A 15,810-nucleotide genomic window follows, 5' to 3' on the forward strand; every position below is an offset into this window, starting at 1 on the left:
CTACAAGTATGTCAAGATGAGGGCATTATGTGACACTTCACTATTCAGGATACGCCACAGCAGAATGGGGTAGCAGAATGTACGAATCGGACTATACTGGAGAAAGTTCGATGTATGTTGTCCAATGCTGGGTTGGGCTGAGGCAGCTACATATGCGTGCCATCTAACTAACCGGTTGCCATCAGCTACAACAAATGGAAAAACTCCTATGGAGATGTAGACTGGTAAACCTGCTACTGATTATGATTCTTTACATGTTTTTGGTTCCACTGCATATTATCATGTAAAAGAATCTATGTTAGGCCGAAGAGCAAAGAAAACATTATTCTTGGGTATAATTGGTGGAGTAAAAGGATACCATCTCTGGTGTCTTGATACAAGGAAGATTGTTTTCAGTAGAGATGTGATTTTTGATGAATTAACCATGTTAAAGTACAAGAATTCACAAAAAAAGAATGACAAAACTAGTAGTACTTTATAGCAGGTGGAGCTTGAAAAGGTTAATGATGATCCAACTAATATTGGAGGGACAAATGATGAAGAAGTTCCAACCCAAAAACTTCTACAGCAACAAGATTCAATTGCATATAGGAGGCCAAGAAGAGAGATTCATAAGCCTACTCGCTTTGATGATATAGTGGCCAATGCACTTCCAATTGCAGATGATGATGTTCCTTTTCCTTACACAGAAGCAATAAGTAACTTTGATGGTGAAAAGTGGAATCAAGCCATGAATGAAGAAATGCAGTCTCTTCATAAAAATAGGACTTGGGAGTTGGTGACACTGCCTAAGGGAAAGAAGGTAATTGGATGCAAATAGGTATATGCAAAGAAGGAATGATTTCTTGGTAAAAATGAAATTCAATACAAGGCTAGATTGGTAGCAAATGGTTATGCTCAGAAAGAAGGAATAGACTACAATGAAGTGTTTTCTCCAGTTGTGAAGCATTTGTCTATTCAGATTTTGGTAGCTTTGGTTGCGCAATATGGTCTTGAACTAGTTCAGCTTGATGTGAAGACCGCGTTTTTACACAGTGATTTGGAAGAGGAAATCTATATGACTCATCCAGATGGATTCAAGGTTGCTGGTAAATAAAATTGGGTTTGCAAACTGACAAAGTCATTTTATGGATTGAAACAATCTCTGAGGCAGTAGTACAAGCGATTTGATCAGTTCATGAAACGGAAAAGGTACACAAGAAGTAAATTTGATCATTGCGTGTATTTTCAGAAGCTACAACAAGGAACTTTCATATTCTTTCTCTTATATGTTGATGATATGCTGATAGCATCTAAGAGCAAAGTTAAGATTGAGAGATTGAAGACTCAACTCAATCTCGAGTTTGAGATGAAAGATTTAGGTGAAGCTAAAAAGGTTCTTGGCATGGAAATATGTAGAGATAGAGCTCATGACAGAGTTAGCTTGTCTCAGAGGCAGTATTTGAAGAAGTTACTACAGTAGTTTGGCATGAACGAGCAGACAACCTATAAGTACCCCGTTGGCTTTTCATTTCAAGCTCTTTGCACAACTATCTCCTTCGAAAAACACGGAACGAGAATACATGTTGCAAGTTTCATATTCTAATACAGTGGGTAGCTTGATGTATGCAATGGTGTGTACAAGACCTGACATTTCACAGACAGTTAGTATAGTGAGCAAGTATATGCATAATCCTAGAAAAGGACATTGGCAAGCTGTGAAATGAATTCTATGGCATATTTAGAAGGCCGTGGATGTTGGATTACTGTTCAAATAGGATAATAAACTTGGTAAAGGTGTTATTGGGTACGTTGATTCTGACTATGCCAGTGATTTGGACAAACGAAGATCAACCACCAGTTATGTGTTTACACTTGCTGAATGACCAATAAGTTGGAAGTCTACACTACAGTCTACAGTTGCGTTATCAACCACAGAAGCTGAATACATGGTTGTAACAGAGGCTGTAAAGGAAGCTATTTGGTTACAAGGTATGGTTAAAACCTTGGGATTGGTTCAGGAGCATATTAACGTGTATTGTGATAGTCAAAGTGCTATTCATTTAGCAAAGAATCAAGTCTATCATGCACGTACAAAGCATATCATCATACGATTCCTTTTTGTGCGGGAAATTATTGATGAGGAGAAAATTCGTCTTTAGAAGATTAAGACTGCAAATAATCCCGTAGATATGATGACCAATGTGTTAACAACAACCAAGTTCGAACATTATTTGAACATGATCAATATCCTACAAGTTTAACGGTTGAAGAAGGAACTATCAAGTATTGTTGTCAAAGGCAAAAAGAATTGTGTGAAGATAAGATTATTCTAATCAAATCTTCAAGGTGGAGATTATTGGCAGCTACCTATGTCTTTGATTTCTCAAAGATATGGGTGTCAGAATTTTGGCACCGGAAATCAGAAAATTTAAGGCACTGAAATTTGGGTTCAAATTTTGCATGGGATAATTGCAATTTTGGTCCCTAATTGTATAGGGACTTTGCAAGTTTATCCTTGAACCTCAACTATAAATAGGCCTAACTATTTCTCATTTTCAACATCCCATATTTGTCATTCTCTACTTAAGGCATTGTTCTCTCTCCCTATTTGTAAATTTTCACTTGTATTTTTTGGAGTGAAATATATTTGGTAGTGCCTAAGAATGTAGGCAAAATTTGCTGAACCTCGTTAAAATTCTAGTGTTCTTTATTATTTATTTCTATATATTTTGTGAGTGTGATTGTAGTGATTTATTGTGCTACTAAATTACAATAAATGAATATTCTAGCTAGGAAAGACCTGGTACTTAAATGATCCTCGTGATCCACCTCTCTTTCCTGAGAATTGAACTTAGTGTGATTTTTCAGTACAATAATTTGACTCTTTTACACGCTTCCACGCAACAGTTTCATACAATCCTTTCTCCTTATGAGAACTTTCTCACTTGAGATATACTTTGTTTTTGTATTATTATTATTATTATTATTATTTATTTTTAAATTCTATAATTTAATTTGCATTATAAATATACTTTTGGATATATTAGGGAAAATTGAGATGAGGGAATGGGGCAAAGAGGGCATTTAGGCAGAATGATTATAGATGTTAAGATGTTATGGACCAAGAATGTGCTATTAACATGATCAAAGGTCAAGGTTTGAGTCAATGGCATATGCGCCAATTTGGAGATATGAAGCTACTAAATAGAAGGGCTCAATAAGATAGCAGTGCACATCCACCAAGGATAATGTCTCATTGATTCGTCAAGCCAAGCTAGAATTGAGGGATCTACATGATAAGCAAGAAACTGACTAGAAGCAGAGATCAAGAGTAATCTGGCTTGGTGAAGGGGGATAGTAAAGCGAAAATTTTTCATGTCTGGTCTTGCAAAGGCGGAAGCGAAATTTCATGGAGTGATTATAGGATGGTGTGCGGGTGTAATTGAGTCAAACCCGAATATTGTCGAGCTCAACATTTGGCTTAAGCTAAATTAAATATCTATTTTTAAGTTTGAGCTCAGTTCGAAATATACTCGAGCTATTCAGGCTCGAGCACTATTAAGTTTGTTTATTAATTTTTGTACTTAAGCTTTAACTTGACTTGCTAATTAACTTTAAAGTTAATAATTTATATTAAGGAAAGTACAGTAATCTAATAATATAAAATTTTGATAAAACTCACAAGCCCTACGAGTTAAGTATTACTAAATTTGAATTTGACTTGATCAATAGCTCGAATTGTTTGAGCTCAACTCTAAAATTATTAAATTGATTGTGAATCTTTTTGAATCGAACTCGAGTAGTTTGCAAGTACTAGTGTCTTATTTATATCTATATTAATGGAAATTTAGTAAAGAATTTTAGCTTTTTTATTTTGAAACGGTTGAACTTCAAAGGAAATTCCGAATCCTGCATTACACGAGATGAACAATGCTTTTTGCACGAAATGTCTAGAACCTTTTTCAAGATGGAACGTAAACCGACCTACAGTGGATTTTTAAGTTTTTTTAAAATTATAAATGAATATAATATTACTTTTTTGGACCACGTAAGAATTTCTAGTTGAATTCTGACCGGCTAAACTTTTTTTTTTTTGCCTTTTCCCTGGTTACGATAGTATGTCTACTTCTTTTGAACTTATTGTTATGTTGTCGGTCCAGAGATTGTAAAATATGTCTTTAAGTTGCTTATGGAAAGTTGCATATACATGTTGACCAAACTGTCATAGTTCTCATTTTCAGAGATAAATCGAAAATATAAAACCAACTTTAGACCCATTAGCCCTTTTTGTACCTTGATCTTCAAAAATTTTAGTCTACAGTTCTTGTTAACATAGATAAATACATCTGTTGCGCGGAAGCGTGTGAAAGAGTAAAAATATTGTACTGAAAAATCACACTAAGTTCAATTCCCAAGAAAGAGAGGTAGCTCACGAAGATCACTTAAATACCAAGTCTTTCCTAGCCAGAATATCCCTTTATCGTAATTTAATAGCACAATAAATCACTACAATCACATTCACAAAATATGCAAAATAAATAATAAAGAACACCAGAATTTTAACGAGGTTCAGCAAATTTTGCCTACGTCATCGGGCACTACCAAATATATTTTACTCCAAAAATTACAAGTGAAATTTACAAATAGGGAGAGAGAATAATGCCTTAAGTAGAGAATGGCAATTATGGGATGAAGAAAGTAAGAAATAGTTAGGCCTATTTATAGTTGAGGTTCAAGGATCAATTTGCAATGTCCCTATACAATTAGGAACCAAAATTGCAATTATCCCATGCCAACTTTTAACCCAACTTGCCAACCAATCTTACTTTCTACTTTTGGTGCCCACCGTTTTTGACTTTTCAAACAATGGGTGGGTTCCAATAATCTCCACCTTGAATATTTGATTAGGATAATCTTATCTTCACACAATTCTTTCTGCCTTTGACAACAATACTTGATAGTGCCTTCTTCAACTGTTAAACTTGCAGGATATTAATCAAGTTCAAACAATGTTCAAACTTGGTTACTGTTACCACCTTGGTCATTATATTTACGGGATTATCTGCAGTTTTGATCTTCTGAAGACAAATTTTCCCCTCATCAATAATTTCCCGCACAAAGTGGAAATGTACGTCAATATGCTTTGTACGTGCATGATAAACTTGATTCTTTGCTAAATGAATAGCACTTTGACTATCACAATACACGTTAATATGCTCCTGGACCAATCCCAAGGTTTTAGTCATACATTGTAACCAAATAGCCTCCTTTACAGCCTCTGTTACAGCCATGTACTCGGCTTCTGTGGTTGACAACGCAACTGTAGACTGTAGTGTAGACTTCCAACTTATTGGTCCTCCAGCAAGTGTAAACACAAAACCGGTGGTTGATCTTCGCTTGTCCAAATCACCAGCATAGTCAGAATCAACGTACCCAATAACACCTTTACCAAGTGTATTATCCTGTTTGAACAGTAATCCAACATCCACGGTCTTTTGAATATACTGTAGAATCCATTTCACAGCTTGCCAATGTCCTTTTCCAGGATTATGCATATACCTGCTCACTATACTAACTGCCTATGAAATGTTGGGTCTTGTACACACCATTGCATACATCAAGCTACCCTTGCATTAGAATACGGAACTTGCAACATGTATTCTCGTCAGATTCGTCGAAGGAGATAGTTGTACGAAAGCTTGAAATGAGAAGCCAACGGGTACTTATAGGTTTTGTCTCATTCGTTCATGCCAAAGCTAACTGTAGTACTTTTTTAAATACTACTACTGAGACAAGCTAACTCTATCATAAGCTCTATCTCTCCATATTTCCATGCCGAGAATCTTTTTAGCTTCTCCTAGATCTTTCATCTCAAACTCGAGATTGAGTTGAGTCTTCAATCTTTCAATCTCAATTTTGCTCTTAGATGCTATTAGCATATCATCAACATATAAGAGCAAGTATATGAAAGTTCCTTCTTGTAGCTTCTGAAAATACACGCAATGATCAAATTTACTTCTTGTGTACCTTTGCCCTTTCATGAACTGATCAAATCGCTTGTACCACTGTCTCGGAGATTGCTTCAATCCATAAAGCGACTTTGTCAGTTTGCAAACCCAATTTTCTTTTCCAGCAACATTGAATCCATCTGGCTGAATCATATAGATTTCCTCTTCCAAATTACCGTGTAAAAACGTAGTCTTCACATCAAGTTAAACTAGTTCGAGATCATATTACGCAACCAAGGCTAGCAAAATCCGTATAGATGAATGCTTCACAACTGGAGAAAACACTTCATTATAGTCTAGTCCTTCTTTCTGAGCGTAACCCTTTGCTACCAATCTAGCCTTGTATCGAATTTCATTTTTACCAGGAAATCCTCCCTTCTTTGCATATACCCATTTGCATCCAATTGCCTTCTTTCCCTTGGGTAGTGTCACCAACTCCCAGGCCCTATTTTTATGAAGAGACTGCATTTCTTCATTCATTGCTTGCTTCCACTTTACACCATCAGGGTTACTTATTGCTTCTGTGTAAGTAGAAGGAATATCATCATCTGCAATTGGAAGTGCATAGGCCACTATATCATCAAAGCGAGCAGGCTTACGAATCTCTCTTCTTGGCCTCTTATATGCAATTGAATCTTGTTGTTGTAGAGGTTTTTGGGTAGGAACCTCTTCATCATTTGTCTCTTCAATATTAGCTGGATCATCGTTAACCTTTTCAAGCTCCACCTGCTGCAAAGTACTACTGGTTTTGTCATCCTTTTGTGAATCCTTGTACTTTAACATGGTTGATTCATCAAAAGTCACATCTCTCTGAAAACAATCTTCCTTGTATCGGGACACGAGGCGGTATCCTTTTACTCCATCGTTATACCCAAGAATAATGCTTTCTTTGCTCTTGGGTCTAACTTAGATTCTTTACATAATAATATGCAGTGGAACCAAATACATGTAAAGAATCATAATCGATGTGATTTACCGGTCCACATCTCTATAGGAGTTTTTCCATTTATTGCGGTGATGGAAAGCGGTTAATTAGATGACACGCATATATAATCGCCTCATTTAAAATTCTTTGCCCAATCCAAGCATTGGACAACATACATCGAACTTTCTCGGTATAGTTCGATTCATGCGTTCTGCCACCCCATTCTGCATTGTGGTGTATCCCGAGCGGTGAAGTGTCGCACAATGCCCTCATCTTGATATACTTGTAGAAATGGATCATTTTTGTACTCAGTGCCATTATCTGATCGAAGTCGTTTGACCTTTCGACCAGTCTGAGTCTCCACCATCTTTTTCCATTTCAGAAATGCATCCAAAACTTCACTTTTTCTTTTCATTAGATACAGCCATACTTTTCTTGAATAATCATCAACAAAAGTAACAAAATAGTGCATACCTCCCAAAGAAGCCACTTTGGTAGGTCCCCACACATCACTGTGAACGTAGTCCAGAATTCTTTTCGTATTGTGAATTGCTGGACCAAATTTTATCCTCGTTTACTTGCCCAGAACACAATGTTCACAGAATTCCAATTTGCAAGAATTTGCACCTTTCAACAAGCCTTGCTTCGCCAAAGTCTACAAAGCTTTTTCACCAGCATGTCCCAATCGCATATGCCATAATCTGGTAGCCTCTGAATCTACATCTTTTGTAGAAACTGTTGATGTTGATCCAATAACTGTACTTCCATTTAAAAAGTACAAGTTATTTCTTCTTCTGCCTTTCATCACCGTCAATTGCCCAGTTGCTACTTTTAGTAATCCATCTCTCAAAGTGATTGTGAGCCCTTTAGATTCTAGGGCCCCTAATGAGATGAGATTTTTCTTCAGGCTAGGTACGTAGCGAACATCTGTCAAGACTTGGATTGAGCCATCGTGATTCTTTAATTGGACTGTACTCACTCCCATTGTCTTACAAGCACTATCATTGCCTATAAGAACAATTCCACTTTCTAGCTCTTTAAGACTAGAAAACCAGTCCTTATTAGGACACATATGGTAAGTACATCCTGAATCCAAAATCCACTCATCCATTTGACATGCCATTGCCATGCCAACCAAGCTAAAGTCTGACTCCTCATCATGCTCCACTACACATGCATTAGAAATAGCCTTGCCCTTTTGTAGCTTAGGACAATTCTTTTTCCAATGCCCTTTTTCACGGCAAAAGGCACATTCATCTTTGGCGGGTCTCCCTTTAGACTTTCCCCTTCTACCAGATTTGCTGCTGTGTGAACGATCTCTTATTGTTAAGACTTCTGCGGTTGTATCTCTGTGATCTCTTTTATCTTTCTTTCGAGTCTCGAGATCTATACAACGACTTCTGATCGCATCAAATGTGATCGTGTCCTTCCCATGAAGCAATGTGGTGGTAAGATGATCATATTCATCGAAAGGAATTCAACAACAATAATGCCTTGTCTTCATCTTCAAATTTCTCATCCAAATTTAGCAAGTCTGCTAAAATTTTATTGAATGAGTTCACATGGTCATTCATTGACATACAGGGTGCATCGTGAATCGATAAAGTTTTTTTCATATAAAGCCTATTTTCAAGACTTTTCGTTAGAAACTTTTCTTCCAGTGTATCCCATAACTTCTTCTTGATGTCTCCCTCATGACAGTACTTACGCTCTTTGGCCAAACATAGGCGGATTGTACCACACGTCTGTCTATTGATCTTGGCCCTCCTTGTCATCCATCTTGTCAGGTTTTTCTTCAAGGGCTATATCTAGCTCTTGCTGACATAAGACATCTAGGATCTCACATTGCCACATACCAAAATTATTGGTATCGTCAAATTTCTCTACTTCAAATTTTGCATTTGTCACAGTAGTCCTTGCTGATGACGATGCTGCTGCCATTTTTCTCCTCAATCCCAACTACTGTATACGTGAATAGTACTATATACGTAAATAGTACGGTATATGTGAATAGTTCCGTATACGTGAATAGTTCCATAAATGGTCATATTCCCTAAGTATGAATCTGGCTCTGATACCAATTGTTACGCGAAAGCGTGTGAAAGAGAAAATATTGTACTGAAAAATCACACTAAGTTCAATTCCCAGGAAAGAGAGATAGATCACGAAGATCACTTAAATACCAAGTCTTTCCTAGCCAGAATATCCCTCTACCATAATTTAATAGCACAATAAATCACTACAATCACATTCACAAAATATGCAAAATAAATAATAAAGAACACCAGAATTTTAACGAGGTTCAGCAAATTTTGCCTACGTCCTCGGGCACTACCAAATATATTTCACTCCAAAAAATACAAGTGAAATTTACAAATAGGGAGAGAGAATAATGCCTTAAGTAGAGAATGACAATTATGGGATGAAGAAAGTAAGAAATGGTTAGGCCTATTTATAATTGAGGTTCAAGGATCAACTTGCAATGTCCCTATACAATTAGGAACTAAAATTGCAATTATCCCATGCCAACTTTTAACCCAACTTGCCAACCAATCTTACTTTCTACTTTCGGTGCCCACCCTTTTTGACTTTTCAAACAATGGGTGGGTTCCAATAACATCCTTCTGCATTACATTAGTCATAACCAAAGCACCTCTGTCCCTGATAGAATGATTACTGATAATGTCATAGCAGCTCATGAACTTATACAGTATCTTAGTTCTTAGAATATCCAAAAACGATTCTAACGAAGGTTTTGAATTATAGGATATTGGTGGTTTGAAAAACATAATGATTGGGTTGGACTATGCTCGAATGATACTGGTTTATGTTGCCCAAAATAATTGGTCGGCTTGGTTTTCTCCTTAATTGGTTTATTCTTGGAAGAGGATCATTGTTTGAAGGATAGATTAAGAAACCGAGTTGCCCATCAATTAGCTATAAATTTTGGTTTCAGTTGTGATGACCATTTTAGATTTAATCTTGATTACCGTAATGCTCTACATAATCTTGTACTTAGTGATGTTACAGGTTTTAACTTTATAAAGTTATGCCGTATTTACTTTAAAAAAATCTATGTTAAATGAATTCTTTATTTTCTCTAAGTATTACATATTCAAGTGTGAGATTATGAAACTTTTGAAAAGCTTTTAAAAAATAAGTATAAACCTATCGAGTATATGTTCAACACTTTCAAAATCAGATATTTAAATGTACATTTTGCACGAATAGTGTTTGTTGAAGTATGATGTGTTGAATGACCTGAGAAATATTTGGTAGTGTAAACTGCAAATTACTATTAAGGCAGTGAAGTTACTTGTCATATTTGAGTTGATAATTTAATGAAGCAAAACTCTTGGATTAGTGAATGTCCTAATATTTTGAAGATACTGTAGGGAATTAATCCATGTATGCAACAAATAAGTAAATAAAATAGAACAAAAAAGATCGAACTTACAAAATTTAATGTGGAAAAACTCCTTAAATGAGGATAAAAAACCACGGGCAAAATGATATTTCACTATAATAAAGGAGAGTACAAAAGATGAAGAGAATTAAAGGAAAAATCGAAGCCCCACAAGAAAAACCCTTTGAAACAAATAACAGAATCATCTCAATCTAAATATTTCTATTATGTACAAAACCTAGAGTGACAAAGGCCTATTTATAGGTTGAAATTCATAGTATATTTGACTATGAAATTCATAGTATATTTGACTATAATAACTCTAGGTTAATCAGAGTTTACGTGAGGAACTAAAACATAATTTAACTAGGAAAAGAAGATGAAAAAACTTAGATTGTACATCGCCACGTTGTGACATGGCTTGATGTATTGTTGGGACGTGAAGGACCGCCGCGTTGTCGGAACGATGCTTTGTTGCTCGTTGGGGCGTCATGTACTGTTTGGTCAAAATAAGAGGCATTCTCTTACAAATCTCCACCTTGACCCGTATTTGGACCAACTCCCTTGCTGAGCCCTGTGACTGGCCTAATTGATTCTTGTCGGATACTTACCAAGTCCAAGCAATGCTTAAACTTTGAAACTAGAAGGCTCTTTGTCAACATGTCAGCCGAATTGTGTTCTGTGCCAATTTTAAGAATCTGAACATCCCCTTAATAATCACCTCTTGAACAAAGTGATTACGAATGTCTATGTGCTTTGTTCTTTCGTGATACATTTGATCTTTGGTGAGATGTATAACATTTGCTATCACAGTATATGATAGTTGCCCCTTTTTCACTTACCAGTTCACTGAACAAGCCCCTTAACCAAATTGCTTCTTTTATTGCTTTAGTAATTGCCATGTATTCTGCTTTAGTAGTCGACAAAGTTACTGTAGCTTGAAGTGTTTCTTTCCAACTAATGACACAGTTCCCAAAAGTAAATAGATAACATATGAGAGACCTTCTTCGATCTAAGTCTCTTGCATAATCAGAATCAACATAACCGGCTAAACCCTTTTGAGTTCTTTTGAACTCTAAGCATATTTTAGAAGTACTCGCCAAATATCTAAAAATCCACTTAACTGCATGTTAGTGTAACTTACTGGGATTGACCATGTATCGACTAACAACATTAATAGCATGTGAAATATCAGGACGAGTGCATACCATTGCATACATCAAACTTCCTACTGCACTTGAATAAGGTACTTTTGACTTGTACCTTTCATCTTCTTCATTCTATGAAGAATATGAAATTGAGAGTTTGAAGTGTGTAGCTAAAGGAGTACTTACTGGTTTTAAATTTTGCATCTCAAATCGCTCAAGGATTTTCTTGATATACATTTGTTGTGATTACACGTCTTCGCTAGTTATTTAGATCTTAAGTAAAGTCTTAGAATTGTGATTGATTGAGTAACCTGAGTAGGTGTTTAGGTTGTCATCTGTCTTTGCGTAAAAAAAAAAAAGAGTGTCGTTCTAACCTATTCGCATACTCTATTGATCGTAATGATTATAAATGGAGCTAGTACCATCTAGAGTAGTGATTAATTTGCGTAACCAGAGTGGAGTGTTTGGGTTGTCATCTCTTATCACATCAAAAGATCTGGTGACACTCAAGACAAGCCGATAAGATGCTTAAGTTGAATAAAAGAAGAAGAAATAAAAATAGATATAAAATATTATTTATGGTTGTGAATTTTGTTTGATTTTGGTGTCTTCACAGGTTTGGTACAAAGTCGATTCCATGAAACTTAATTGGGATTTAATGCAATAATTAGTAAGGTTGTTAGTGAGATAAGTCTTAAGATTATCTCGAAGGGTTATTCGTCTCACAAGGATTTATTTCAAGTTGTTCTTGTTGCTAATTTACAGTTAAGAAAAAATTTGTGATTTGAAGCATTTCTACACTTTAACTAGTTTATCATTAAGTAAAAAAATATCTACAAACCATGATGAATTTTATCATCGAAACTGACATCACATCTGAGGCTAGACTTCTCTTATATTATTTTACTCTAAAATATTTTAAAACATTGCTTTTTACGTTATGTGTTTTAGTATTTTATATTTATTTTATTATTTTTACAACAATTAAAATTTATGCAACTCTTAGATAAGACTCTGCCTATGACAACTCTAAGCATAAAATATTTTAATTATATTTTATCTAATCTCGTGTGATCCTACTTCTCTATTTACAAAATTTAATCTATTTTTCAGAGAGTAAATATTTAAATTGGTAAATTCCATATAATTCAAATTTTTAATACCGTAATCAGGGACTCATTTGAAATGCAAATATTTTATACGCAGTAATCGGGAACCTTACTTCCTGTGTGGGTTCCTCCGATTCGAGCCTCCCGTTGAGCTGGTCAAAGATTTTAACATGTATATATATTTATGACAGCAACCTTAATTAGGCTTGATCTCATGCATGTCTGCAAATATAATATATATATACACATATATTAACAACATTGTACTCATGTTACTAATTAAATCAATTAAAGATGCCTAGTGATAAAGATATCATCCATCATAGACGTGGGAGAATTTTATATATATAGTTGCCAGCCAAACAGATACTCCAAGATCCAAGATTCTCCAATTAATCCGACTTAGTGCCTCCCATTTTCTAGTTCTAAAAAGGCTTCAAAGTTCTTACATTCCAGCTATAAAAACCCTTTGCTCCCTTCGCCACCTTCATCGGCAGTTTCAGCTTAATTTCTCACCAACAAAAAACTCATTTTATCAATCACTTCAAATAATTTTCTTTTGGGAAATGGCTTCTAATGTTAAAGCATCAACTGCTCTTGTTCTTTCTCTTAACCTTTTTTTCTTTGCTTTTGTAAGCTCTCACAATGTCGAAAACCCCGTTTATATTCACCCCGGAGATGTGTACCATAATGGCAGAATCACTCATGGTCATCCCGGTACATGCAATCCCCTAAATCTCGGTGTATGCGTTGGCCTGTTGGGTTTGGTGGATGTTAATCTCGGAAACGTACCTACAGAACCATGTTGCAGCGTGATTGAAGGATTAGTCGATCTTGAAGCTGCAGTTTGCCTTTGCACTGCTGTCAGAGCCAATGTGTTGGACATTCCCATCGACCTTCCTATTTCATTGAGCCTCTTACTCAATAAATGTGGAAGAGAAGTAGCTACGGAATACATTTGCAGCCCTTAAATAGCCTTCTTCCCCACATTGTTTGATTTAATTGTGTCTTGAAGTTTCCGTTTTTTATTTGTTCCATTTTTTATGTTTCCTTTCTGATTAACTCTTTGTATTGTTGCTCATGAGTTGAGGAAGGCTTTTCAACCTTCCCTTTCATTTTTATTCTAAATAAAATGAAAATTTTATTTCAACAAAAAATTCTATTTTATCATAATGAGTTTGAATGGGTGTTTTAAGGGGGAAAACTCTTAATTAATATTTTCAACATTATTTTTAATGTTATATTACTGCCAAGTGGATTTTTTATTTCAAAGTGTCAAACGAGTGAATTTAATAGAAGAATTTTAACTGCCGTGACTGTTGGACTTGAATTTCTAAATCCATAAAATATAGAGACTAGATTCCTCAAAATAAGCGTACAGATACTTGAGCATATTTTAACTTTCCAATTTTTATTTTAAAATTTGGTACAAACAATTAATCAATCCAACGCGAAGCATGAAAACCGTACTAGTTTGTGTAAAAATATTGATTGCGTATTTTTATATTTCAGTTTTTCCCTAAATACTCATATATACAAATTTTACTTGAAACTCTATTCTAATGTGCAATGTTATACATAAACTTTGATTTTGTGTAATTTGATTTGATTCAATTTTTATAAATCACTAACACCATTAGCAATGTAACACCATTTTATATGTACATGTTGCATACACAAATATTTATATTTATGTGATGTAAAATAAAATAAATCGATGTATTTATTTCTTTAAATATATATAGTTGAATTAAAATCAAAGTTTCAAGAATACATTTGAACCACGATTAAATTTTCATGTGCATAATTGCACCAAATTAAAGTCGATGTATCAAAATGCACTTTGAATCAAATTTCATGTACAATTTTGAGTTTTAATCCTTTATTTAGAGATCAGCCACATTAAATATGTATACTTATTTCAAGTGTTTTACTGAGTTGGTGTGTAATGTGGGTTCCTATTTGAGCTGAGGGAAAGAAAACATTAAAAAATGGTAAATACACTTGTAGTCACACAGGTAAGTTTCTCCTTTTTTTCCTTTTTCACCTAACTATTAAAACTTGTTAGTATGTCAAGGCTGCAACTTTTTTGTTTAAAAAAATAAGTCTAAGTCCTAGGGAGATTTGTTAGCTTGTTAGTAGGAGTAGCAATTTGAATTTTTGTTGAGGTTGGTACTTGAGACTTGTATATAAGGGCTGCATTAATAATGAATTAAATGATCCCTTCATTTTATCTTTTGTTCTATACTTCAATTAAGCCTTTGCTAAACCAACAGTGATATTTAGAGCCATTTTTCTTGAGGGACTTGTGAGAAAAATTTTGTGAGAGTTCTTAGAGAAAATTTGAGAGGTATACTTGTGAGGTTTTTGAGGAAAATGGAATCAGGATCGAGTAACCTGTCCATCTTAGCCCCACCTGTGTTTGATGGAGAGAATTATCAAGCATGGGCCATGAGAATGCAAGTGATGGTCACTAAACTAACTAAAAATTCGACTTAAGGCAAGCGCACCTATCGAACAATAGTATAGCTATGGTGAGACCAGAAATATCGTATCCATGAGGACTAAAAGTACTAGTAATTACTATCTTTTTATTATCTAGCCTAAAAATTTAGGAAATGTTTTATCTAATACTAATTATCTAACTAACTAAAGTAGCGACAGAGATCAAAGTTGAAAAATACTTTTGAAAAACCGATTGAGAAGACAATACCCAAGAAAGAATCCACCTAGACTTTACTTATTACCTTTGAATTAGACGATTTATTCACTTGACTTATTCCGTAGAAATCCCTGTTTATGTTAATATCCCTTTCGAGACTAAAAACAACTGACTTTAAGTTGATTAATTGAAATCTCTTTCTAATTAAAACCCCTATTGTCGCATTAACTCGATCTATGGATTCCCTTATTAGATTTGACTCTAATCCGACAGATTTATGTCGTCCTATCTCCAGGATTGCATGTAACTTCGCTTAATTATGAATGATCTACTCTTAAACATGGACTTTTGCTCCACTGAATAAGCACATCAAAAACTTGAATTAATATCCTAGAATATCAAAACAAGAATTAAAACTCACAATTAAGAGTAAGAACAAGTTTTTATCATATAAATCAAAGAGTAATAATATTTGTCTTAGGTTTTATCTCTCTTAGGTATTTAGGGAGTTTAGTTCATAATAATAATAGAAAACATCTCAAAGTATAGAAAACAACAAAACATAAAGAA

At 34.8% G+C, this 15,810-nt stretch overlaps 1 protein-coding gene across 1 annotated transcript; it reads left to right on the forward strand.

Moving 5' to 3' along the window:
• Window positions 1–13,144: 13,144 nt before the first annotated feature.
• Window positions 13,145–13,549, forward strand: LOC108482640 (putative lipid-binding protein AIR1). The gene has a single exon (XM_017785763.2). The coding sequence runs from the start codon at window positions 13,145–13,147 to the stop codon at window positions 13,547–13,549; it is 405 nt and encodes a 134-aa protein (XP_017641252.1).
• Window positions 13,550–15,810: the final 2,261 nt, after the last annotated feature.

The sequence above is a fragment of the Gossypium arboreum genome, chromosome 10 (assembly GCF_025698485.1).
Source record: "Gossypium arboreum isolate Shixiya-1 chromosome 10, ASM2569848v2, whole genome shotgun sequence".
In the NCBI taxonomy this organism is placed as follows: Eukaryota; Viridiplantae; Streptophyta; class Magnoliopsida; order Malvales; family Malvaceae; genus Gossypium; species Gossypium arboreum.

Coding starts and splice junctions, on each gene's coding strand:
- LOC108482640 (XM_017785763.2), top strand. CDS start 13,145: ATGGCTTCTAATGTTAAAGCATCAACTGCTCTTGTTCTTTCTCTTAAC.